This window comes from Bos grunniens, chromosome 21, assembly GCF_055505025.1.
Source record: "Bos grunniens cultivar Pamir isolate PY7600 chromosome 21, Bosgru_T2T1.0, whole genome shotgun sequence".
In the NCBI taxonomy this organism is placed as follows: Eukaryota; Metazoa; Chordata; class Mammalia; order Artiodactyla; family Bovidae; genus Bos; species Bos grunniens.
The window spans coordinates 1,202,985-1,229,227 of record NC_141185.1 but is presented as its reverse complement, the minus strand read 5'-3'; the positions used below and the strand labels follow the sequence as shown (position 1 = coordinate 1,229,227).

Below are 26,243 nucleotides of genomic sequence, written 5' to 3'. Positions count from 1 at the left end.
CAGACTGCGGGCTGTGTAGGCTCCCCAAGCCCCGCCACCGCCCGGACCCCGCCCCGGCCCGCCCAGCCCGCCCAGCCCGCGCGGAGCGGCTGCGGAGCAAGCGCGGGTGGGGCCGCCGTCCTCATTCAGCCCATTGGCTGCGGCCCTCAAGGCCCCGCCCCCTGGCGGCCACGCCCCGCCCCCGTCCAGCGGGGAACCAGTCCGAGCCAGGCCCCGCCCCCCTAAGGTCCCGCCCCGCCCCGCCCCACAGTCCAGCCTTGCGGGTTTCCCACCTCCAGGCAGACACCCCGCGCCAGCCACGCTACGGCCTAGCCCCGCCCTTAGCCTGGCCCCGCCCCGAGCCCTCAAAGGACCTTTCAGATGTTGACTTTGGGCCTCTGCCAGCGAGGGGTCCCGGGACGCTGCGCCAGACTCCTGGACTTGACCTGCTCGCCTCAGTCTTGTCTCCCAGTCTGGGGACTGACATTGCAGTCACACACTGGGGAGCGGGGCATCCTGGACGAGGGCCTAGGAGTAGTGGGGGTCCAGGGAGGCCATGGCCTGCGACCTGACCCCGCTGGCCCTGCACTGGGGGCTCCCGATCTGGAGGTGTGCGCTGCCAGAGGCAGCATGCTGCAACGGTGGAAGCGGGCGGGGAGCGGGCCTGGAAGGCTCTGCGTGGACAGCCTAAGCTCGGACTTCAGGAGCAGGGCAGAGGGTTCTGGACAGAAGCGACCCTGAAGTGTGTGTTTCTGTGGAAGTAGGGATTAGCTGAGGCTCAGCCTTGTGCAGACTGAGGAAAGGCCCCTTGGGGCATGCGGGTCTCCTGGGGTGGGGGTGGGGAGCCTGGGCCTGAGCAGACCCAGGAGAGCACTGGCCACCTTCCCAGGGGCTGCCCTGGCCTGGGGCCAGCGGGGCTGGGACAGGTGAGACACACAGCAACTTTTCCTGGGGCAGAAAGAGGCCGAAACAGGAGACCCAGCCGCACAAACATGCAGACTTGATGCAGACACACAAACACACAGACGCACACATGCCACACACACAGACCCTCGTAGGTGAGACAACACGTACTCACAGCAGCACCCAGACACAGGTCCACTGGGATCTGTCCTCATGCACTCCAAGACAGGCACCACCCGCCCACCCCACCCCGCACACATACAGATGCTTGAGAGTGCGCTCAAAGGCATGCACGCACTCGGGACCCCCTGCCCAGATGAGCACAACAGGAACAGACACACACAGGGGCATGCACACACAGACCGCACGATGCACTCCTGGGCTCACTCGGGGGGCACACAGCCCACGAGGCCCAGGTGAGATGCCTCATGGGATGACTCATGCCTGGTGTTCCCGTTAGCCAGGCTGCAGCCGGGCAGCCTTCCAGCGGTGGGTCAGATGGACGAGCTCATCATTGCCGGGAACAGGCCTTGGCAGCTTCCAGCCTCTCGAGCCTGTGGCACGATGGGGCACTGCCGTGTCCTTCAGGTGGGGACACTGAGGCTTGGGCCTCACCCCTCCTGCCCTGATGTCTTCTCTTGGGCCAGCAGCAGTCCCCAGGGGCCAGAGACCCTGCCCTGCTGTGTCCAGATGGGAATCAGTCACTCGTGGGCACAGGGAGAGAGCTGTCTGTGTTCCTGGGTGTGCTTGGCACCTGCTTGGGCCTGCTGGGGGGCTCAGCCTGCCTATCCTCTGTGTGTTTGACTCTGGCCTCGGGGGCCTGGGAACAAGCAGCCATCTGCAATCAGCGCGAGCTCTCTGTCCCCCTGCCCCTCGGATAAGTCATGATCCTGGGACCCTGTCCAGCTGCAGTGGCCTCACCCCGTGTGACACATCCTGGTGGTCCAGCATGCTGCACACAGAGCTGTGGGAGGGGGAGGTTGGAGCCTTGGGTAGGGTGCCAGGGGGTTCCCCACGTCAGCAGAGGCCAGGAGGGGATCTCATGTGGCCACTGAAGGAGAGCGGAGGTGGGCACCGCTGGCCCCTGCCAGGACAGCCCCTGTGCAATTGGGTGCCCCCTGGGAATCCTGAATATTCATTGGAAGGACTGATGCTGAAGCTGAAACTCCAATACTTTGGCCACCTGATGTGAAGAACTGACTCATTGGAAAAGCCCCTGATGCTGGGAAAGAGTGAAGGCAGAAGGGGATGACAGAGGATGAGGTGGTTGGATGGCATCACCGATTTGATGGACACGAGTTTGAGCAAGCTCTGGGAGTTGGTGATGGACAGGTAAGCCTGGTGTGCTGCAGCCCATGGGGTCGCAAAGAGTCGGACACAACTGAGCGACTGAACTGACTGGGAATCCTGGCTGGCCAGGGCCTGGGGGAAGCTGGAGCAGGGACCCTCCCTGGGACCACTTCTGCCCTTGGCCTTGGTGAGGGCTGAGCCAGCTTATATTGTCCTGCTGGTGCCTGGCTGGCGCTGCAGCCAGGGAGGTGGCTGAGCACTGGCTCAGGCCCCGGATTCAGGATGAGGGTAGGCAGGGCCCCCAGCCTGAGGGGCTGCCCCAGCTCTGCCGCCTGCTCTGAGGCAGAGGGCTGGCATCACCTGCTGCACTCATCCCCATGTACCACCACGGTCCCTGCACACCCATTTCATTTCTGGAAGGGTTTGGCCCCTTGGGCAGTGGACCCCACAGGTGGCAGCCTGCAGCTGCATAGAGGGAGATGGCCCCCAAGTCGGCCCCGGGGCAGGGAGGCTGAGCCCTGCCTCCCCACATCCATCCCTCCTCCCACCTGTGGAGGCCTTGGATGCCCCAGCCTCGCCCCTGGGCTACAGAGCCGGACAGGTGGGGTCTACGAGGCCTATGCGAGCCCCACTCCCGCCCTCCCTACAGCCCGGCCACAGCTTGGCCAGGCCCCTGCCGTGGAGCCCTGGCAGCCAGGAGCTCCAGCCGTCAGGCTCCACTCCAGCCCCGTCCTGCGGTGCCCCTCTGGGCACAGACGCCCCGCCAGGGAAGGCCACAGCAGCTAGGCATGGCTCAGGAATAGCTGCCCCTGCACCAGCCCCCAGAGCATGGAGATACGGGCTGACCCACAGCCGTGCTGGCACTCAAAGGGCCCCATACCACTTCTGAGGGTCACCCTACGGGGGCCAGCAGTGGCTGTCATGCGGCACTCACAGGCTCACCTCCTCCCTAGGACCACCACACTGGAGAGCTGGGGCCACACCCCAGCCTTGGGCCACCGGTCAGGGGTCTCAGACTGGGTCTCAAGGCACTGGGGCTGGTGAGACAGTGCATGTGGGGGCCAAGGGTGAGGAGCCAGGGCTAGAGCCCCCTAGGTCCCAGGCCCTCAGCAGAGCCCGCAGCCTGCCCCACCCGCCTGGCTGGCTGCTTTCATGCCTCTCCAGGCAGGCAGGCATTGATGTCCAGAGCATCAATGATTGATGCCTCCTTGCAGCCGCTGCAGCAGCATAATCAAAAATAGCTTGGCTGGTGTCCCTGCCCTAGCCCAACTGGAGGGGCATAACTGCATGGTGTGAGCCCTGGGACTTCCTCCGCTGCCATCTGCCCTCCCACCCAGTCCTCGCACAGAGGAGGCTGGGGAGGGCTCCAGGCCTCTCACTGCAGGCTGAGTGCCTGCTCCAGGCCTGGGGAGGGGTGTCCTCCTCGACTCACCCCAAGGACTCAGGGTGCTTCCTGAAGCAAGAGACCCTTCCCCATGGCTCATCAGGTGATGCTCAGAGATGCTAGGATCCTCTGGGGCTCCAGGCAGAGTAGAGGCCCTTCTTCCTGAGGCTGGGTCAGGGGAGGCTTGGCTGGGCAATGGGAGAAGAGAAGCTCCCCCCACCCTAGTCTGCACCATTCAACAGGGCTGGGGCTCAGGGACAGACCCAGGAGCCCATGTGGGCTTTCTCCTGCACGCTGCACCCGGCCTCCACAGCACCGTGGGGCGTCCTGGCTTGCGTCCCCATTACTCCCACTTTCGTGGGGACCTGGCCCCTCTGACCAGTTTCCTCCATATGAAGCCATTTAAACTTCAACAGCTGCCTGCCCTGCCCTGTCTGCTCACCTGGAGGGCTGGCCCTCAGCTCCTGTCCCAGGTCGTGCCCAGAGCCCCAGATGCTGGCCTGAGGAGTCGGGGGCCACCTGTCAGCTACTTGGGCTTCCCCCACCCATTCCTGCATCCAGCGCCAGGCACCAATGTCAAGGTCACGCCTGCTGCCTCTCTGAGTTTTGGCTCCCCCAACACAGCACCTCCTGAGCAGGGTAGCCAGGGGTCAGCCAGGTGTATTAGCTTCCTATGGCTGCTGTAACAAATACACACACATGCAGTTTAGTTCAGTTCAGGTCAGTTGCTCAGTCATGTCCGACTCTTTGCGACCCCATGAACCGCAGCACACCAGGCCTCCCTGTCCATCACCAATTCCTGGAGTTCACCCAAACCCATGTCCATCGAGTCAGTGATGCCATCCAGCCATCTCATCCTCTGTTGTCCCCTTCTCCTCCTGCCCTCCCAGCATCAGGGTCTTTTCAAATGAGTCAGCTCTTCGCCAAAGAGCTGGCCAAAGTACTGGAGTTTCAGCTTCAACATCAGTCCTTCCAATGAACACCCAGGACTGCTCTCCTTTAGGATGGACTGGTTGGATCTCCTTGCAGTCCAAGGAACTCTCAAGAGTCTTCTCCAACACCACAGTTCAAAAGCATCAATTCTAGTGGCTTACACCAACTCTCATTTATTGCTTACAGTTCCAAGTGTCAGCAGACTTGTATTCCTTCTAGAGGTCTGTTCTGGGGCAGATCCATGTCCTGGCTTTTTTCAGCTCCAAAGGCCATCTGCATTCCTTGGTTCATAGCCCTGCATCACTCTGATCTTTGCTTCCATCTTGCCACCTTCTCTTTCAGACTCTGACCCTCCTCCCTCCCTCTTGTAAGGACCCTTGTCCATTACAACGCTGTAACCTAGGACCATCTCCCCAACACAAGAGGTCTAACATAATCATGTCTGTAAAATTCCTTCTGGGGCTTCCCTGGTGACTCAGTGGTCAGGAACCTACCTGCCAATGCAGGAGACTTGGGTTCAATCCCTGGGTCGGGAAGATCCACTGGAGAAGGAAATGGCAACCCACCCCAGTGTTCTTGCCTGGGGAAATCCCATAGGCAGAGGAGCCTGGCGGGCAACAGTCCACGGGGTTGCAAAGAGTCAGACACGACTTAGCAACTAAAGAACAAAAGTTCCTTCTGCTTTGTAAGGGGTCATATTCACAGGTTCTGGGGATCAGGAGGGGCTCCTCCTGGAGGCATTATTCACCTACCACACCACATAATGTAGGACAACCTACCCTTGGCTCTGTGTCATGCCTGGGTCATCCCCTTCTGTCCCCTGAGGGTCACAGGGTCATCCTCACTCTTCACATGGGGAATTGCTGAGGGTCAGAAGAGCTGGTTCCACTCCAACAAAACTTCCTACTCGGGCTTTTGTGCCTGAGCATCAGCTTCCTTACCTGATGGGGGGACACTTCTCCTACCCCTTTCCAGCTCCTGGACTGTGCAGATGGCATGGACAGTGGATGAGGGGGTCCAAGCAGTGGGTGGACTACAGGGGACAGTTAGCCCTGGGTGCTGTCGGGGCAGGAGAGGGCTGGTGTCTGGTCACCTTCCTGCAGGTCACCCCGGTGACTGCCCAGCACTGGGCAGTCTGCCTGCATCACTCCAATACTGCATCTCTGGCCACCGTGCCCCACAGGAGGCAGGGGAGGGGCAGATAGTCAAGGTCCAGGGTTCAGAAAATGATCTCGTCTAGTCACTTTTAAAATTGAAATTTTCTGTAGCTTGGCTGAGGACCAGGGAGAGAACGAGTGATTGATGCAAAGTGGTCAGGGCCCAGGCAGACCCCTAGGTCACAGGGTGGGGAAATCCGAGCATGGAAGTAGACCGGGAGACCCGGCGTGGGTCAGGGCCCAGGCAGGTCCCTAGGTCACAGGGTAGGGAAATCCGAGCATGGAAGTAGACCAGGAGACCCGGCGTGGGTCAGGGCCCAGGCAGGTCCCTAGGTCACAGGGTGGGGAAATCCGAGCATGGAAGTAGACCGGGAGACCCGGCGTGGGTCAGGGCCCAGGCAGGTCCCTAGGTCACAGGGTGCAGAAATCCGAGCATGGAAGTAGACCGGGAGACCCGGCGTGGATCAGGGCTTCCGCGGGGGCATGATGGTCGAGTCTGCGGAAGGCTGACTTCATGAGACTGGGTAAGATGGAGAAAGGCCCAGAATGACTGGGAGGGGAGTTGGCAGGAGGGTGAGGCTGGCCGTCAATGCCCACCTTGCTCTTGGGCCGGCGGCTGCAGGAGGGTCTGATGGCCCATGGCCCAGGCTGGCCCTGCTCTGCCTTGGGGCCGGCTGGTGACCACGCTGAGAATCAGGGCACTCCATGGGACCCTGGGGTTCGGATTGGGCATCACACAGCTAGACACGCCCGTTGCGGCGGGGCCGCAGAGCGAGGGGCAGCAGCGGGCAGCCTGCTTGGGAGGACTGCTGGTGAGGGCAGCGGGAGCCTGCTCCTCCCGGCCGCGCAGGGCGCGCTGCAAGGGGGCGGTTGAGCGAGGGGCGCATCTAACAAAAGGAGAGCCCCTTCACGCGGCGGCCTAGGGGCGCAAGGTGACAGCGCCCACCCAGGCCGGGCCCGCTCCACCGCCCAAGAGGCTCGGCCGACACAGGGGGCTGAGCCTGGAGTTGCCACGCCCCTCGCGGCGCCGGCGCGCTGACGTCAGGGCGGCAGACGCCGGAAGTGGGACTGGCGCGCGTCGTTGCCGGGCAACGGGCCGGCGCCGGCCTAGGGACACCCGGCATTCCTGCTGCGCCGGCTGGAGGAGACGGCTAGGCAGCCGAGGTGGGTGCAGGCCGGGGCCGATAGCCGCCGGGGCCCCAGCGCGCCCTGAGTCCGACCCTCAGGAGCCCTAGGCCAGGCCCTATCGGGGTCCTCAGCGGCCGCCTCGGATCTCCGCCCCCCTCTCCCCCGGCCCCGGAGAGGAAACTACCCGAGCCCCCGGCCCAACTCTCGGGGCTTCCTCGGCACTGCCCTCCCGCGGGCGCCCCGACTCTCCCCTCCTCTGCCGGACTGGGCCTCGGAGACCCTTGCCCACGGCGACCGAGGCAGGACCCCGCAGTTCGCCCACCCTGCAAGGCTGTGCTGACCCCCAGGACCTGTCTGGTCTCTAGAACACGCCCCTGTGCTGGACAGGTCGCCCAGGCGCGCGGAGGAAGAAAGCGGGCAGCGGCTCCGGTCACTTCTCCTGGGTGACCAGGCAGTCTGTGTCCCTTCCACACCGACAGTGGACTCACACCAGGCCATCTGTACTCCTGAAGAAGCCGTGGGCAGCTGCTGGGCCGTGGGCGAGCAGGTGACCCCCTCCGGCGCTGTCCACTCGGGGCTGCTCCCGCGCAGCAGTATGGATGTCTCCTGAGCGTCTTCCCATCGCGTCTGTGCGGGCCCGGGGCACCAACATGCAAGACCAGCGGGAGCTGGGGGGCGCAGCTGGCCAGGGGCTCCCTCTCTGCGCCTTTCTGAGTGACCTCCCAGAGCAAGGAGGCGGGGTTTCCCTCCGCCAGGTTTCTAAAGACAGCGGTGCCCCTGGGAGGCAGAGTGGTGACGCTGTGGAGTGGGCGAGGCTCCGCTGCGCCCTTCCCCCGCCGGCCGGGGAAGCCAGGACCTCTGGGGGCAGCTGCGAGGGCTTGTCTACCAGCACCGCCAGGGGTCCAGACCCAGGGGAACACAGCGGCGCCTGGGGGGAGTTTGAAGTCTTTCAAGAATCCTCAGCCAGCTCTGAACAATTCTGTCAGTCTTTTGAGCTCCAGGAGAGGCCCGCAGCCTCTCAGCCGTGGAGAACCGCTTCTGCCCAAAAGGAGCATGGTTCTAGCCAGCCTCACCAGGGTGGAGTGACAGGAACCGGCGCCATCGCCGCTTCTGAGGTATTTCTAAAGTCTTGGCCATGTTGCACAGGAAGTGTCTCCTACCCTGTGGTGGGCTGGTCAGGGAGGGGTCCGCTTGTCTCTGGGCCTTCATCCTGGCCCCTCCTGCTCTCTGTCCCCTCCACCTTCCCGTCTGCCCACTCTCCATCAGCTGGGCTATGTTTTCCTGGGCCCAGTTCTGGGCATGTGGGGGAAGAGCATTTTGTTTGAGTCCGTAATCTCCTTACTTAGAAAACCTTGCCAGATCACATGTCAGTGTGTGTTAGTGATGGGGCGCTGGAGGCGGCCTGGACAGCCCAGCACGCGCCCCTCGTCCCTCCCGTCCTGCCCTGACCACCAGCGTTTCCCTTCACTGTGACTGCCTCTCACCCTCCTCTCTCTCTGCCTTCTCGTCCCTCGTGGTCTGCCCCTAACACCAAAAGCGAAACAGAGAAGGGAGGAGAGGAAAAGGTCCGCTGGTTCTAGGGTGGACCATTTGCTTTCTAAGCCCGGCAGTGTTTCCCTGGACCTCTGATGAGATCAACTCCACATTCAGTTAGCTCTGCTCCAACGCTTGTTTTGAAGACAGGACTGTCTTCCAGTGCAGTTACTGTATTGGGGAACAATTTGAGCGTAATGTGAACTTTGCCGGAAACACAGGGTAAATGCAGAAAACCACACGTGCTGAACCGAGGCCCACGTGAATACACACCACACACATGCCCACCTCTCCCAGCCACCTCGGTCTGCCACACCCATCCCAACCCCCCTGACCTCAGACAACTCACCTTCCAGGACTTCACACTTGTCACAACCCACAAACCTCTCTTCCGGGAAGTGCCATTTTTACTGCAGTTGGGACGGATTTCTCAACCAATTCACACGTGTGGAACAGCACTCACATTTCCACTGGGTGCCTGTCTTCTTCCCATGTGTCACTGATGAAGTTTATGACTGTTGTGCCGTGATCACACTCTCCCACACACCCCAGTCTCCGCAGCACGACTCAGTGCAGCGACTTTTAGGAACAAACATGTCATGTTTCAGTAGCGGCAACGATACATGATCATTTACAAATTTCACTTGTGCCACAATTATATATTTAGAATGAGGTGACATGTGTATATGTCTCCTAACTTTGTTGTGTTTTTCTTCTTTTTCAGCTTGTTGTTAGCTGTGAGGATGTTTTCAGGTCTGCTTTTCAAGAAGTACCAGTCCCACAGGCCACCGAGGGTATCTCCACCTTAGACCACTTCTTAGAAGCAAGGAATGAAGAAAGCTCTGGCCTTGAATCCGCGCAGAAACTGTGGTAATGAACTTAAACCGGCGCTCGCGTGTCGTCCGGTGGCTGAGCTGGTGGTCCTGGGGTCGTCGGGTCTTCTGCTTCTGCCTCTGTGGAGAGCACTGACCCTCCCGAGTTCCTGCCGCCTGAGGTCACAGGGTCGCAGGGCGGCCTCCTCTAAAGAGCCCTGTCCAGCCCCGCCTCAGGGCCCCTCCAGCCAGTCCGGAGCAGAGTGGGTCTGGGTGGGAGCACTGCGGGTTCCGGAGGGCCCAGCGGGCCAGTGTGGCAGGCTCAGGGGTTCCTGGGGGACGGGAGCAAGTGATCCCCCAGGTCCTAGAGAGGTGCTCAGTCCACCGCAGGGCTGCCACCCCCAGGGGTTCCTGGGGGACGGGAGCAAGTGACCCCCCAGGTCCTAGAGAGGTGCTCAGTCCACCGCAGGGCTGCCACCCCCAGGGGTTCCTGGGGGACGGGAGCAAGTGACCCCCCAGGTCCTAGAGAGGTGCTCAGTCCACCGCAGGGCTGCCACCCCCAGGGCCAAGTCCCTGGGAACACAGGTCACAGAGGCACTTGTCTGCCGACGGCCATTTCGTCAGATGGCTGTAGTGGAAACCCATACTAGCTCAAGTGAACGGTGAGGTGGGCCCAGGCCCCAGAGGGCAGTAGAGGTGTCTGGGAGCCGGCTCCTCTGGGACCTAAGCCCGCCTCACAGGCTGGCACTGCAGACAGGGTGGCGGGCAGGCCCTCCGGGGCCCTGGCAGAGGTCTGAGCCAGCCTGCGCCGGGCACTCTCCCCCACCAGCAGAGGTCCCGGGGACGAGGGCTGAAGTGCGCCCAGGGCACACTTCAGCACTGGGCATGTCTGTCACCCTGGAGCTGTTTGGGGACCGGCCACACCCTCGCTCCCAGAGGCCCTAGCTCCCAGAGGCCCTCGCTTCTGGGGGCCGGGCCAGTCCACCAGGTGGGGCTCCAGCACACACTCTGGCATCTGCTTCTCAGTCTGTGGGCATCTCTCTGGCACCTGGCATGGTTCCAGGCACCTGAGATCGTCAGGGAGCAAGACGGCAGAGTATATCTAGCACCCTGGAGCTTCTGCCCTGGAGGAGACACACGGTGGTGAAATCGGTCATTCAGGCCAGGGCTGAGCTCTGTGGAGACAAAGCTGGCAGGAGGGAGCGGTGTTGGGCGAGTAGACGCTTGAGCAAATGAACAAAGAAACAGCAGCCGGGGCTATGCTTTCAGAAGGCTGGAGGGCCAGATGCCTCTGTGCCTCCCTGCTGAAGGCCTTGCAGGCTGCCCTGTAATTAAGGCAGCTCTTTTGCAGTTCTGAATCTAGAAAACTCTGGAGGGCTCTTCACAACACCGGGACCACGACGATCTCCCAATGCATCTGGAGCGAGTCCCGCAGCCGGGAAAACTTCCTTCCTGTTCTCGGAGTAGATGCCGCTCAGAAGGTGCGCTGACCTGGGTAGAGAGGGGCTCCCGGAGGCCGGCAGCACCACACGTCTTTGCCAGCCATGCTATGCAGCGCACCACAGGGCCCGTGTGGGGCTGGGGAGGGGGTGGGTGCACTGGCGGCTGGGCACAGCCTCCTCGGGCCGCCTGGCCAGTGTGGCTCCTTGGGAGGAGCCTGCGGGGCTTGGGGGCGGGGGACCGCTGGGCCGGGGTTCACAAAGGGCGGACCCCCACAGAGCCCAGATCGAAGCCACGTTGCCATTTTACAGGGAGATGTGCCCGAGGCCCAGCTGGAAAGGGAAGCCGGGAGGAGAAGACCCTCTAACCTTCTGTCCCTCTGGCTGACTCTGGTTTGCTTTCTCAGAGCCTCTCGGGGAGCCCTGGCCGCACTCTGGGGGAGCCCGGCCTCCATGAGCCCGAAGAGCTTGGCTTCCACCTGCAGCGCTGCAGAGCCCTGATCCAGACCAAGGTGAGCGTGAGTCACTTCACTGCTTCACCTGTGGCTCTGAGAGTCCGGGGGCGCTGCAGGGTCAGGGCGGCAGGTCCTCCCCACAGCACGGTGGGGCCCAGGCGGAAGAAGGGGCTCCATCCCGCAGCCCCTCGCACAGAAAAGCCTATCCAGGAACGGGGTTTCTGCCCACCACCCTTGGAGCAGGCGTTGGGGCAGGGGATGCCCTGACCAGCCAGCTGATCTCCTCCAGAGCCCTGAGCTCCACCCGGAAGGGCCTGTCCACCCCCCGACCCCCACCGCGTGCTGGGCATCCCACCCCCAAGGACAAGGCCTGACACATAGTGGGTGAGAGGGGGTCATGTGGGGAGGGGCCTGAGTGGAGCTGGGGAGGAGGGCATGGAGTGAGCCCACAGGCAGAGCAGGGCGGGGCAGTCCAGCCCGTGGGCCAGCCCTCTGCTCTGCAGAACCATCACAGGGCAGGAGGTGGAACCTTCCAGAGGCACGTGGCTGGGCTGTCTTAGAGCAGCAAGACCTAAGTGTCCCCAGCAGCCCCTCTCCCGTGGCAGCCCCAATGGGGATTGGAGCACAGCGGTGGCCTGACAGGAATGTCCAGAGGCCGCGGCTGGGCAGGAGGAAGACCAGGAGGCCAACCTGGCCAGGCCAGAGCTGCCCTCGGGCGCCGTCCCGGCCCGTCCCCTCGGGGAGAGGCTGTGGCTTCGTCCAGAGCTCCTTCGTGTTGACAGTGCGTGGGAGAGCCACAAGACGAGCTGGCCAGGCGCCAGCGGCCGGGGTGTCCCGGGGGGCACGCGTGCTCGCCCTGACTGGTGCCTCCTCTCTTGGCAGCTCTCGGGGACGCCGACTGGTGGACAGGGCAGCCTGATCACCTACAGCCTCTTCCTGAAGACCCCCATACATGGAAATGGGCAGTACATCACAATTCCAAGGAAAAAGAAGATTTTCAGTCCTCGTAACCTAAAACTGACATTGTTTAATAGTGACATTTACTAAAGTGGGAGAGCTTTTGTGTCTTGATGCGGGATTCTACCATTTCCTCCCAGTCTGGTTTGGTACTGGAAACCAGAACTGTTTTGTGGAGGTGGTCCACATCAGGGCGGACACTCTGATGAGGAGGTGCGTCCCTCAGCAGGGCCAGCCACCAGGAAGAGTGCGCCCGGGTCCCCAGGAGCACCGCCCCCAGCCTGGTGGGGGAAAAAGAAGGTGGCTCTGGGGGCACCTGTGAGACCCCAGGCCCTGTGCCTGAACCACGCTGCCCGGGACCCCAGGCTGGCCTGGCATGTGGCTGGGACTGTCACTGGGAGCAGCCGTCAGGGCCCTCGGAAGGTCCTGCACTGGCCCCCCGCCCGGGTGTCCACGCGGCTGGGCGCGCGGCGGGGGTGGGGGTGCCACTTACCCGGACCAAGCGTGCTCCCTGCAGCAGCCACACCTGCCTGCCAGTGGGCGGGCGGCCTGTCATCAGCTAAGGAAGAGATCCCTCCGATGAAAGAGCCCGGCAGGCGGCACTGACCTTTGTAAAATTTTATTAAATCAAACAGCCCGGACAAGCTGTGTTCTTGCTAAATCGCCAGCTCTGTGAGGACCCATGCTGGACCCTGAGCAGCAGCCCTGCCTGCCCTTGGGGAGCAAAGGCCAGTGGGGCCCACAGGCACAGGGACCCCCGCGTCGGTGTTCCCCCACCGTCACTCTCGAGGCGGGGAGACCATAGCTGGGACGGCCTCAGACGCCAGCTCCATGGACGTGGGTGTCAGACCCCAACAGAGGCCCAGCGGGGACACAGTGACCAGCAGCTGTCACTTGTCACATATCACACGGGAGATGGGGGGGGTCACCCGCACCCCAGCGCCCTCAGCCACTCCACAGACCATCTGCCTTATTTAGGGGTGACTGATTCAGTGTGTTTAAGAAATCTGCCTCTCCTTTCCAGCCGGAAGGTGGGAATCTGGAAACAGCTTTCTGCCATGCTGCTTCCGTCACAGGGAGGGGACTGTCTCCGTGGGGTCTCCCAGGGCCCCGCCAGCAGAGATGGCCTGGGCTCTACCATCTCATCCCGACCTTCGGTTAAAGACTTGACGACCTAACATGTGCCGCCATCCTGCGCCCCCCTCTAATCTTGGTGTCCGTGGCCTGGGCTCCCAGAGACGGAGGCTGGGTCCCGCTGGTGAGAGCACAGATCCTGGTCACTAGACGGCGGTCAGTAACAAGGGGCCCAGCCCCCGGCTCTACAGGAGAGAGTTCCCACGAAGATGGAAGCAGTGCAGCACCTACTGAGAGGCAAGAGTGCTGGACGTGCACAGGCAGGCGCAGGCAGCTCAGAGGGACGGCCCCTGGGTTGCCCTGTGGCAGCTCGTCACTCCTGTGGGCGTTTCTTCCTTCGGCCAGTCACCTTGGCGTGCCTGGCTCCCAGCCCACTTCCCCTGTATCTCGGGATCCTCCCGTGTGCGCGCACACATCTCAGCCAAGGTGTGTGGCTGAGTAGGGCGTCTGGGTAGAACATCCTTGACCTGACTCCCCTTTGGCCTCCAAGGAGCCTTTTCTGCCCATGGTTGGGGAGGTCTCCTTGACGAGAGCATAAGCAGCATGTGGTCGGGGTGGGGCCCCGCCTCCTCTTGGTGTTCCCACCCGCAGGGCATGTGTCGGATCACTTCATCCTAAGGGGCCCATCTGCCTCCTGCCTCCCACCCAGACTGAAACTCAGATACTGTCGCGTTCCCGTTCCAACAGCGGCCCTCCCTGCCCCACTGGCCCAGGGTCCAGCCAGGGCTCAGGCAGCTCCTCACCAGTGTCCCAACTCTGAACTTTCCCCCACCCCGACCCCGCTCTGCTCCTTCACCAGAGCCTGGGCCCCCCTCACTCGCCGTCTAATTGGACGTCCAGTCCGGCCCTGATTCTGCACCCTCATGTCCGCTGCGTGAGGAGGGGGCTTCCTGAGCTGGGAGAGACTGGCAGGCTCACGGGGAAGTGCCGCCTGGCCACCCGACTCGGAGGTCAGGGTGTGGGCGGCCAGCACCCTCACCTGGACCAGAACAAGCCCAACCAGCTACCAAACCAGGGCTTAAATAAAGCCGCTATAAAGACTTTAAAAATGAAAGGGGAAGTGTTACTCACTCAGTCGCGTCTGACTCTTTGTGACCCCATGGACTGTATGTAGCCCACCAGACTCCTCCGTCCATGGAATTTTCCAGGCAAGAATACTGGATCGGGTTTCCATTTCTTTCCCCAAATTTGAAAATAGAAATAAAAAGGGTTGAGATTATAAAGAATACCTAGGCAGTGGAAGAGGCCCACAGCCACTCTTGTCACCCCAGCGGCAAGTGAAGGGACTTCCAGCTCCACGCGGGACCAGTGAGCCCAGGGCCAAGCAGCCCCAGTAGGGGGCAGGCCTGGACGCCGCCTCCAGCCCAGGCGGGAAGACTGTAAAATTGAGAAGACTGCTCTGACCAGCACTCTGGGGTTTCTGCCAAGTCTCCATCAGCCTCACGGAGCTGGGTTCGCACACAGCCCTGCAGAGACCTCGGCTGGCGTGTGAGGAGCCTGGCTTCCTTGATGCTGGAGACAGTGTGCAGTGCGCAGTGACCCCACAGACAGAGGCCGAGAGCTGCCCGAGGACCCAGCGCTGGAGTCTGCCAGCCTGGGGGCCAGCCACGTTGTGGGGCAGCAGCAGCCAGGATGCAACGCGAGAACGTTTATTCCAAAACCAGATGACAATGAAACACAGCATCAAAAGCTGCGGGAGGCAAGGAAATCAGCACTCGCTGTGAAATTCACACACAAGAAAAGGAAAGGAGCTGAGACTAATCACTGCCTGACACGCCTCAACGCTTCACCCTGCGTTCCCTGTGAAGTTCTGAGTCACCTTCTCATGTGATGACAGTCTCGTACCACTTACTGTCCTTAAAGAGGACAGTGTGTGCTTACAATGGACGGTTCAGAAGCTTCTTTCAACGTTAGACTAGCCATTGGTCAAGACGTGTGAACCACCCTCAGGGCTGGGCCCCTCCAGAATCTCCCCTCCACAGCTGGCCACCGCATCCACACTCCATCCACAGAACCCCACTGCCCCTCGCATGCACTCCCTGGACCTTGGGCACCTGGGCAAAAGCAGGTGAATTCCACGTCCTTCCTGTCGAGGAGCTGGCGGAGCTCAGCTGTGATCAGATGCAGCTGCAAACACGCACTGGAAACCTCTCCCTGAAAACCCAGTTTCCTTATCTGGAGCCCAGAGCCAGCCTGGCCTGGGGGGAGTGGGTCCCGAGGTGGTGGGGTGAAGGCAGAAGCCTTAGGACTGCAGCCAACACGCCTTTTTCACAGAGTTTACAAACAGGTGACCGCGTGCACATGGGAACTTAAAGCTTCCCCCTCCCCCTCCCTAGTCTTGCTGCTGCTGCCAAGTCGCTTCAGTCGTGTCTGACTCTGTGCGACCCCATAGACGGCAGCCCACCAGGCTCCCCCGTCCCTGGGATTCTCCAGACAAGAACACTTGGGTGGGTTGCCATTTCCTTCTCCAATTCAGGAAAGTGAAAAGTGAAAGTGAAGTCGCTCAGTTGTGTCTGACTCTTAGTGACCCCATGGCCTGCAGCCTACCAGGCTCCTCCGTCCATGGGATTTTCCAGACAAGAGCACTGGAGTGGGGTGCCGTCGCCTTCTCCTCCCTAGTCCTGCACCTCCATTCAAATCCATCACCAGCAACTGACCACTGTTCCTCCCTGGGGAGCCTGACACTGCCAGGGGAGTCGGTGTCCAGACGGGCCCCATCTCACCCTGCCCAGGACGACTGGGCCATCAGCAGGCTCCCGAAACGCAAGTGGGCCACTGGCAGGAGCAGAAGGAGACTGGGGGCTTGGCTGCATCTGCAGACAGGCACCTAGAGCCAAAGCCCAAGTCACCGCGGAGGCTGCCGGACAAACACTGCGGCCGCCCCCACACGGAGCCGGTGCTCTGAAGACAGAACACCACGAAGACGCAGAGCCCCGCGTGGGGTGTGCTGCTCACACACACCCACTTCAGCTCCTTTCCACAGGGAACACTTTGAAAATCCGGAGGGAGCACCCCTCGGACAGCGAGAGCCACAGCCCACCTCTCACCCGCAGCTTCCCAACCCGAACCCCTGGGTGCCGTCCCCACCTGCCGCAGAAGGCGGGACGGCCCACTGCCCACCCGCAAGCACACCCAAGTGATGCCCGCGCCCGACCCACAGGCCCCGCTGGATCAGCGGACCGAGCTCAGCGAGGCAGAACGTCTGCCCAAGGACACCGTCCGGCAGGTAACTGACAACACGCTCCACTCCGTTAGATAACTTTTTAATAAAATGAGGTGTAACCGCTGACACTAAGAAAACAACTCTTCTTGGCTAAAGGCTGGAGAAGAAAAAGCAGGAGAAATGGGAAACGTGGGGTGGAGTGGGGAGTGAGTAGACTTACTTGTAAACAAGTGATTAAGATCTAAAAGCTGTGGGCAGTCTGGGTGCCCCGGGCACAGGACACACAGCCCAGACCACCGTCAACAACCCTCAAGACGGAGGAGCCGTGATAATGACACGTGTCCAGGCTCCTTCAGTCCTAGACTTAAGCTCAAGCTTAAGAGTCTGTCCCAGCACTGGTTTAACGGAGCACATACAGACACCCTCTGACCCAGTGGTGCACAGATGCCCTCCCTAAACACGGGGGCTCACAGCAGCCTCCGCGAACGCAGGCCGAGTGTGTGGGGGGCCCAGCAGCTGGCCAGGCGGGGGTGCTGGAGGGCAGCTACTGTAGAAGCTTGGCTGTGCTGGGAAACCTGTGCAAGGGTCCCTACATGCAGACCCTTGGAGGCACCATCCGAGACCTCCAGTACGAGTGGTCTCCAGGCAGAGTGCACCCGACCTTCAGCCCCGAAGACAGTTACACATAAACAGGCATAAATAAAACCCTCCAGAACCCACACTGCAGTCCAACAGACACGTGGTCACACAGATCTGGTAAAGGTATCATGTGCAAGGCCTCTGACCCTGACCTCGCTCAGACCGCAGCAGGGCCTAACGGGCAAGGCTCACACCCGAGTCCAGAGTGGAAATCACGACGCGTGGACACTGCAGACTCAGGGCAGTGATGCTCGTTGTAAAAAGAACAGTGTTCCTTAAACCTTAAAAAAATGAAATACACCAACTGCAACTGTTTAGGCTGTAAAAGTTTCTAACATAGCAGCAGACCATGTTTATAGAAAAAATATACTTTTAAGAAAATAGCTAAAAAAAATCTAAAGTGATCAAAGTATAAAAAGTTAAAAAATGTATCTTAAGACAAAATATTGCCTCAGACATATAAAAGTGAATTTTAGAAAATTCACCCATCTAAAGTTGGATGAGGCTGGATGCGGCTGGCATCCTCCAGTGGGGCTGTCGCAGGACACGGGTCAGGGCCGAGGGCGGCACGACCGGCCCGCGGGAAAGCCGCCGGCCCTGGGAGGGCGGGGCCCCCGGACGCTGTTCCAGGGGGCTCTCCCGATCACAGAGAGCTGGCCCCCGGCACGCACAGCCTCGCACGCCGGCTGTTTCCGTGAGCCTCACAGACGCACCGCAATGCCGCGGCTCAGGTCTCCACCAGGATCTCCACCACGTGGTCCAGCTCGCCCAGGTCCGCCTTGCAGCCGGTGCCGGGGGGCGGGGCGGCCGCGGAGGCAAAGGTCTCCAGCCCTTCCGGGCCCGACTTGGCGCCACCCACCATGCCCGTCAGCACGGCGTCCAGGTCGTAGTAGGGGCCGTCCACGTCGGAAAACAGCTCCTCCACCGCGCCCGGGCTGTGGCTCTCCAGCGTCTCAAACACCTGATCTAGTGACCTGGGGAAGCCCCCTCGGCTCTCTCCAGGGCCGGCCCTGCCCCAGGGGCCTGCCGGCACGGCCCCAGGAACCTGTATTGCCGGGACCGCCTGCAGCGCAGAGGCCAGGTCTGCTGGGTCGGGGGCCTGGGGCGGCCCCGCCCGAGCCGAGCGGCACAGAATCTCAGTGGACACGAGGCGGTCACGTGGCAGCCGCCCCACGGTCTGGGGCCCAGGCAGGCACCAGCTCCCGTCCTGGGTCATCTCCTCCTGGATCTGCCGGACTGTGTTGGCGATGAGGACCGAGCGGCACAGGTTGGGCTCCGCCAGCATGTGGCACAGCTGCAGCTTGACCAGTGACATGTCCAGGAGCGACTGGCGCTGCAGGGGGTCGGCGGGCGCCTCCTCCTCCGAGCACTTCCTCTTCAGCCCCCGGGCGAACATCGTGCCCTGCAGAGACAAGAGAGACGCTGCTGAGCCTGCTGCAGGGGTCCCGGGGATTCTGCCGCACCTCGGCCCGACCTGGGGGGTGACGCATGTGGGGAGGGTGGTGGTGGCTGGGGCACAGACAGAGCAGACACGCTGCGCTGCACCCACCCCGCCTTCCAAATCCTCCCCTCCTCAGCGTCTGGAAGGCCCAGGGCTGGGGCAGGGTCCCCCCTGGGGGCTGGAACAATCTACGGCCACCCCGGGGGGCGCCGCTCCAAGTGGACGCCACGCCAGCACCACTGGATGAAAATGCTGGTTCTTGGGCCTCACCTGGACCGAGGCTGGTTGGACACAGCCAACCTGCTGCACCTCTGCTCTCACAGGCAGAAATGCAAGGAAGCTGCCCTTCTGAACAGGCTCTAAGTTAGGAGACCCCAGGGGACCTTAAAGGTGGAGAGAAAGGGCCAGGGCCCGTGTTTCCCCACAAGCCCCCTGTGCGGGGTCCCTCCTTCCGAGAACAAAGTGAAGCTGTAATGTACAAACCCTCTCTCAAGTTCATAAAGTAACTCAACATTTTTATTTTAAGGAATCCACTCAAGTTATCCATTTAGAGGGTTAAAGCGGCCCGTGCCGCCAGCCCTGCCCTTAAGCAGAAAGGCCCCCTGTCCTGAGTCTCCTTTCAATATCACAGCTCTCACCTCCTGTGTATTTTATCATTTAAAGAACTCTTTTAAACATACATGACTTCTTGAGCACTTATCCCAGAGAAATGAAAGCCAACGTTCACGTGAAAACATGCACAAGAATGCCCACAGCAGCTCCACTCACGACAGCCCCAAGCTGGGGAGCAGGCCCTTCAGGGAGCGGAGGCTGCTGCTCAGATGCCACCACGCAGGGGAGGACTGCCCAGCAGCAAGGGCTCGGATGGGCATCGAGGGGGCCACGCAGCACGAGAAAGCCCATCTCAGGTGGCCCAGGGCTGGCCTCCTCTGTAAGGATCCTACCACTCAGAGGGGGCTCTCTGGGGCCAGGACAGCTCACGTAGGGACCTTGGAGGTGCTGCACGAGCCCCGACTGCTCAGAACCACACGCGGGCACACGACACTCAGGCACACGCATGCACGACCCCACCAGCGCCGAGGCTGCTCTGAAGCCAGTTTCCTGCAGGGGCTACCAGGCCAGGCACCGCGCACAGATGCGGACACTGGGAGGCAGGGGGGCAGGGACGCCCCTCCAGAATACTTCTCTACAACTTCCTGTGGACCTGCAACCACTCCAAAACACAGAAAGGGCAGAGAGAGCTAATATAAACTACGTCACACCCTGCGTTCTGGAGAAACACTCGAGCTTCAAGGGCTCCTCTCTCTGTGGTAGATGAATCACCTCAAGCATCTTTCCACCTAATCTCAAATCCTGACTCTGCACGACCACTGACTTAACCTAGGGCCCAGGGGATTTCCTGGTGTGTGCCCAGGGCTTAGGGCTCAGCTCGCACTGCTGAGGGCCCAGGTCCCATCCCTGGCTGGGGAACGAACATCCTGCAAGCTGCACGGCGTGGACAGGGGGAAAAAAAGGTAATTTAGAGCCTAAACAAAACTCCCTCAAATAACACGATTAAGCTCAACTTCACCAACAGAGGCAGTCAGGCCACCCTCCCTCGGGCCCCTCGAGGCTTGGGTCTAAGGCAGGTCAGCAGCCACTTGGGCCAGCAGGGATGGGTTGGGACCACAGCCGGGAGGCTTCACGGGGCATCTCAGAACGGCCAGTCCCTGAATTCATAACCCGGGGGAGCCCTCCACTCCAGGCGCCAAATTCAGGAGGGCTGCAGCTTGGTATGCTCAGCACCTGGGGTGGCAGCAGCAGGAAAGCAGCCCAGAGGGCAGCTTCCCCGCTGTTCGCCGAGACTGAACAGAGTGGGGACAACCGGCCACCACCGCGGGGAGCAACCCGGATGCAGCCTGCTCCCACCCGACACGCGGACAGCAGGCTGCCATCACACAGCCCAGGACACCCCACGGCCGCCGGCCCATGGCATCACCCTCCCCAGCCCAGGCTCCGTCAGCAACCTACGCTTCCTGGTTTTTGGTCTCACTCCCCACGGAGGACCAGCTGGAGAAAGCTGCGCAGGACGTGCCCCTGGCCAGCATGCTGGTCAGTCATCTGGCCCCCAGGCCCACTCAGGACCCCAGGCCCCACTAGGAAGCACTCCCACTCCTCTGCTGCCCTCGCCCCTGCCCAGCCTGGTGGTGCTTGTGGCAGCCCCGTGGCAGCTCGGAAGACAGTGCTGTGCTCGTCGCATAGGGCCCGGTTCACAGTCGCGGTCCCTGTGGGTAATGGGGAGAAGCCGAAGCACAGGGCAAAGATGCTCGGCAACCAGTCATCCGGCCGTCTTCCTGGCGTTTCCGGGGCACCCTCTCCCGGGTGCATCCGCGTCTCAGGACGCCCTCCTTTCCACGTTCATCACGCCTTCCCTGTTACTCGGCACTTTACCACCACTTCTGACAGACACGTGTTTCTTACAACATACAACACCCCAACGGTCCTGCCAGTCTCTCCAGGGCTCCACGTCCCCGGCCTTCCGGAGGGCAGATGAGGCGCCATCAGCTCCAGCACTGACTCAGTGCATGGCGGGAGGAGCAGCTGGGATCCTGCCAAACTGCCCTCAGGAAGGCGAACCCCTGCCCCCTCCACCATCTCCCCCGTGCTGCTGGCACAGCAGCTGCTGAGTCTCCGTGCCTCACCGACCGTCCCTGCAGAAGCCAGAACCACCCTCCCCCACCGCCACCACCAGTCTGCCCCACCAGCGGATGGAATGTTCTGTAAGGTTCAAAGTGAGCTAGTGCATGGGGGAAGTGTGCTGTCCCCGAGGACAGGGCACTGTGCAGTAACAGAACTCCAGAGACAGACGCAAGGATACGCCCCGGTGGCCTGAGAACACCCGCTGAGCAATAAGGCAAGAACAGGAACACACGGACTGTGCTCTCTGTGCATATGAACCTGCAGGAGAGGAGAGGGAACCTAGGCTGTTGTCACTGAGGAGTTGGGAGTGGCAGGAACTCCCTGGGATGGCGGGAACACAGCCCCTCCAGGTGGGAGCATGGGTCAGAGAGGAGGCGTTCTCAGGAATTCACTGAGCTGCACAGCCAGCATCTGTCGGACTGACTGCACTAAATTACACCTTCATTAGAAACAACTGCGCCAGTAAGCGAGGCGACGGCGCGGCTGCCAGGGTAAGCCCCACCACCAGCTGCCGCCTGTGTGCCCAGTGGGCGTGCCAGGGCAGAGCTGGCCTAAATGCCTCCTTCCAAACACTCCAAAACCTAAGCGACTGTTAATCTGTGTTACACTCAACACAAGAAGGTGTTGGTGGACTCACAACCGTGGAAGGGAGCAGCCCTTGGGCAGTGCCCCACCTCCCAGAGGCTGTCAGAGGGCGGGGCCAGGGTGACCCCAGAAGGTGGCCTGTGAGGGTCCCCGCCTCAGACATCTGCGTTTGGGGCCAAATCTGAACAGAGGGTGGTTCTGAGGGACCCTGAGAGATGCCCAGGGCAGAGGAGGGGATGTGAACCCCCGGCTGGCCTAGTAGAGCCCCTTCTCAGCCCAGACTGCGGTTGGAGGGCAGTGAGCCCCTAACACAGGGCCCCAGCCTCCCAGGCCGTCCTCACTGCAGAGCCTGACTCGCCGGTGAGTGCTGAGCAAAAACCGTGGGGCATTACCCATCTCTGCAATCGGTGAAAAGGTCTCGCCACGGAGCTGGCTAAACCCCGAGGCCCCAGTCCTCATGTGCCACCTGAGACCCCCAACCTCCCCGGCCTACCAGAGTCGCCCCCATCCCCAGCCTACAGCACGGCCCTCAGGCCTCCTCCGGACCAGCGCTCCGCCAGAGGAAAACAAGAGGGACGGACAGGCCATGAGTCCCAGGTGGCAGTGGGGCCAGGGGGTGCCACGCCCGCCCGCTGGGGCACCCCGGCAGGCACAGCCAGGTCCCCGTGCCCGAGCAGCTCACACTGCAGCCCCCACCAAGAGCTGGTGGGAGATGCAGATCCCTGACTCAGAGGAGGAGGGCGGGGAACAGATGGTCACCACAGCCCTCAGCCCTAGGCAAGCACTCGCCCCTGTGAGCTTCAGGTACTTACGGCAAATCAGCATCAACAGTCTCAGTGCTGTCTCACTATCAGACTGGCTTTGAAATACTCACCAAAGATGCAGCTCATGTGGTGGGGTCATCCTCCACTACTGCCTGCCTGGAGTTTTCATAAGCTAGCACTAAAAAGTCGATTGCAATTATCTTTTTTGGGGGGGCAGGGGGTGGAGGGGCAGCATCAGGTGACCTGTGGGATCTTAGTTCCCCACCAGGGCTTGAACCCGGGCCCCTGGCAGTGAAAACACGGAGTCTTAACCACCTGACTGCCAGGGAACTCCCTCAAGTAATTTTCGTTACTTGGAATAAAACACAAGCTTTCTCTTCCTTGGAATGTGTTCTAATAGCAAGCTTGAGGGAAACGTCCAGCCTTTTCCCAAGATAAAAGTTGCCATCTTCTCCCTCTCTCTCAAAAGAAAGTCATAACTGTTTTTCATTCTGAAATTCAATTTTAATTATAAAACATGGTGAAACTTGAAAATAAAGAGCAACTGTATGTAAGAAGTTCATACAATATTTAACTTTGTAAGAGGACAGTACCTTTCCTGGCTCATTCCAACAGAACGGTTAATTCCGTGAGGTTGTCCTGTGCAAGCCACACAGGGCCCCCGAAGAGGAAACGGGCGAGTTTCCAGCAGAAGGAAACCGGCCATTTGGACCCCAGCCTCTCCCAGCAGTTACCTGGCGGATGCTCTTCCTGGTCAGCCTGCTCTGGGGACAATCAGTTTTTGAAAACATAGAGCGCTGCACTTGCCTCTGGAAGCGAGTCTGGTACTTTTCCTAGCCTGGCGACCGAGGCAGGCTGCGGCAGTTCAGGCAGCCCAGTGGACACAAGGTCTGGGAGCCCTCCTCCCCCCATGCCCTGCTCCCCTCCCTGACGTCAGTGTCCACTGGATGGGGCAGCTGAGGCCAGGCTGCGGGGAAGCAGACGAGTGTGGCTTCAGGCCACCCAAGGCTGGCATCACTCCCCTGACCAGCTTATAGAGAAGCTGGGTCTTCTGCTGTACAGCGGTGAGAAACCATTGCAAAACATCCTCAGTGTTCCTTTTCAAAACAATTAAAGCTGAGACACAAAGAAAAGGATCTCAAACTGAACACTCACAGGCACGCAGCCCGCTGCAGAGAGGCAGCCCTGACTTCGGGGGTTCCAGAGAAAGGAGCCTCGGCCTGGGCCATTTCTGGAAGGCAGGACAGCACTGCAAAACCCTAGTCCCGCTGAAAAGACCTATGATGAAATCCAAGCGTTCCATTGCGAACACCTCTCACCCACTGCTCACTCTACAAGAAATGCAGATTGGGAAGGAAACCTCGAAACGGGTGGGTGTGGCGATAAAAGGATGAATGGATAGGTGGGTGGAAGCAGCATAGAAGGGTGGACAGATGAGTGACCGAGGGGCAGCGGCTTCGGGGCACTGTGGTCAGGGCCACAAACAGGGTAAGGGTCCCTACAGGTCTTCCTGGAGGGTCATCGTGGGAGCTGGTGGGGGGGGGGGGGAGGGCCCGCACTGACCTCTTCCAAGTCCAAGGCAAGAAGACAGCGTGGGGGATTCCCCGCGGAGAGCCCGACAGACCCACCTTAGGGGTTTATCCTCATTAAAAGATTCCCCAGTTAAGTTAAAGCTAAGGGGACGTTCCTGTGGACTGAAATGGAGCGGGACAGCCCAAGTTCAGGGTGCGGCAGCAGCAAGGGAGCCCCAGGCGGCCGGTCACTCGGCGGGAGAACGGGCGGGGGACGCTGGTCTCCACGGCCGCGCCCCTCCTCCGACGCGCCCTCGGCCCCCAGGTTGCCCCCGAACCCGACGCTTCGGGCGCCCCCCGGGTCCGCCTCAGCCTCCCGGGTCTCCCGTCTGGGACAGCCCCCCAAGGACCCCTCCAGGAGTCTAGCGTCCCCGACTACGACCGAGCCCTCCCGAAGCCCAGCAGCCGCACAAAGACCCGGGAAACGCCGGCACGCTTACCTGGCCGCCAGCGTCCGCGCCGCCCGCGCCGCTCGCGCCGCCGCCGAGGGAGGGGCTGCCGGAGGGGCGGGGCCGGAGGGCGGGGCTGCGCAGCACCCACAAAGGGTCGCCGTGGAGCCGGCCACCCCGCCTGCTGATTGGCCGGGCGCGGGGGCGGGGCCTCAGGTTCAAACCGCGGGCGGGGCCTGGCGCGCGAGTTCCCGCGCGGCCGCGTTGGCCGTTGGGCCCGCGCCTCGGGCCGCCGCGCCTCGGGCCGCCCCGCCCCGGGCGGCTCCCAGGTCTCCGCGCGCGGCCGCAGTGCGCCTGCGCCGGCCTCCCGCGGGGCGGGGCGCGAGAGGATGGGGTGAGGGTATTTCTTTTAAAAGCTAACTTTTTAGTGGAAAGGCCCTGAATAGGATACAAAAGCTTCAGTCCACTCAGTCAAGGAGCGTTTCTCGAGTGCAAGCCGGGGGCTCGGTGGTGACGCAGTGAGAGGCCCGCAACCTCCCGTGTCCCGTAACGGGTGCCCAGCGGTAGACGCTGGGAGGCCATCTCGCGGGCAGCGCAAACCCACGTTGGATGGGGGCTTTGCCCACACAGGCCTCGAGGGCTATGGTTGCCTGAGGAGGAAGGAAGGGAATAGAGAGGAGAGCGTCCGGGGCGTGAGCGGATCTGGGTCCAGGTGCGCCGGGTGCGGAGACTGGGGCTTCCCTCCGTGCGAGGCGGGAGACTGGGCCTCAGGAGTCTCGCAGCTGGGGATAGGTTGGGGGAATAAAAAGTCCAATTAGGTGACTGCAGTGACTCCAAAGGTCAAACAAGGAGGAAAACTAGGGGAAAGTTTGCTGCTGGCCATATGCAGCACCAAAGATTAAATTCCTTAATATGCAGATTACCCTACAGCTGGAACAGAGATGAACAGACCGACAGAGAGTGGGTGGAGGGCAAAGGAAATAAGATTCTCTTAACCAGAGGATGAGAAAGGGCATCACCAGCTCAATGGACATGAGTTTGAGCAAATGCCGGTAGATAGTGAAGGACAGGGAAGCCTGGCGTGCTGCAGTCCATGCAGTGGAAAAGAGTCGGAAAATACTGAGCGACTGAACCACAGCCTGATGGAAAACGCTCAGCCTCGGAGGGAAAGCAATACAAATTTAATCTACACTCACTTGATTCCAATTTATACTCTCAGATTGACAAAGATCCAGAATGCTGTAAGGAAGGTGATACCTTCGGGAGACTTCAGTCTTACTCACCCAAAATGTCCAGCTTACAATAAAAAATTAACGGGCATGCCAGGACACAAGACCAAAAATGGCAAAAAACCAAAACAACAGATAATAGAAATAGACTTGTGGGTGAACCCAGGTATTGGTGTTATCAAGCTATTTAAAAATAGCGATTGTTGTATTCCAGAAAATTAAGGAGAACTGGAATCTATGAAAACCACTCAAATGGGAGAAATAATACCAATCTTATGCAAGATAATGAGGAAGGAACTCTTTCCAACGTGATCAAAGGATGGGGGGGAGGGGGCTTCCCTAATGTTCCAGTAGTTAAGACTCCTGGCTTCCACAGTAGGGGTAACGGTTCAGTCCCTAGTGGGAAAACTAAGATCCCATCCTCACGCTGACGTGCATTGCAAGCTTATGAGTCACCAAGAATATGGGATACCCCTGTAAGTTAATGATTGTTCAAGAAAGCAGGTTTGCTTAACCACAAAACCAAGACTTGCTTAACAAAGATGAGATGGGAATCCAAGTTCTTGTTCGCAGAGCCAAAGAATGGAATCCATGAACACTCAAACATTCACTGTAGCAAGCAAATAGGACTTATTAAAGAGGAGGAAAGTACAAAGCTCTCAGCATAGACACTGAGAAA

At 60.6% G+C, this 26,243-nt stretch overlaps 2 protein-coding genes across 5 annotated transcripts; one reads left to right on the top strand and one right to left on the bottom strand.

Moving 5' to 3' along the window:
* Positions 1-6,732: 6,732 nt before the first annotated feature.
* On the top strand, positions 6,733-12,611 carry CLBA1 (clathrin binding box of aftiphilin containing 1). The gene is made up of 6 exons (XM_086365020.1): positions 6,733-6,810; positions 7,162-7,889; positions 9,032-9,177; positions 10,471-10,600; positions 10,966-11,070; positions 11,896-12,611. Exons 2-6 carry the CDS (start codon positions 7,374-7,376, stop codon positions 12,058-12,060), a joined length of 1,062 nt encoding a protein of 353 aa, XP_086221146.1. The 5' UTR covers positions 6,733-6,810; positions 7,162-7,373; the 3' UTR covers positions 12,061-12,611.
* A 3,740-nt stretch (positions 12,612-16,351) lies between these two features.
* Positions 16,352-24,425, bottom strand: CDCA4 (cell division cycle associated 4). Of its 4 annotated transcripts, XM_086365024.1 has the most exons (3): positions 23,939-24,425; positions 23,531-23,653; positions 16,352-18,308 (listed from the first exon to the last, which is right to left on the bottom strand). In XM_086365024.1, the coding sequence occupies exon 3, from the start codon at positions 18,300-18,302 to the stop codon at positions 17,634-17,636; it is 669 nt and encodes a 222-aa protein (XP_086221150.1). In that variant the 5' UTR covers positions 18,303-18,308; positions 23,531-23,653; positions 23,939-24,425; the 3' UTR covers positions 16,352-17,633. The 4 variants fall into 4 exon arrangements, with proteins under 4 accessions (XP_086221150.1, XP_086221149.1, XP_086221148.1 ...); XM_086365023.1 differs by lacking the exon at positions 23,531-23,653; XM_086365022.1 differs by lacking the exon at positions 23,531-23,653 and having other exon boundaries at positions 24,387-24,425.
* Positions 24,426-26,243: the final 1,818 nt, after the last annotated feature.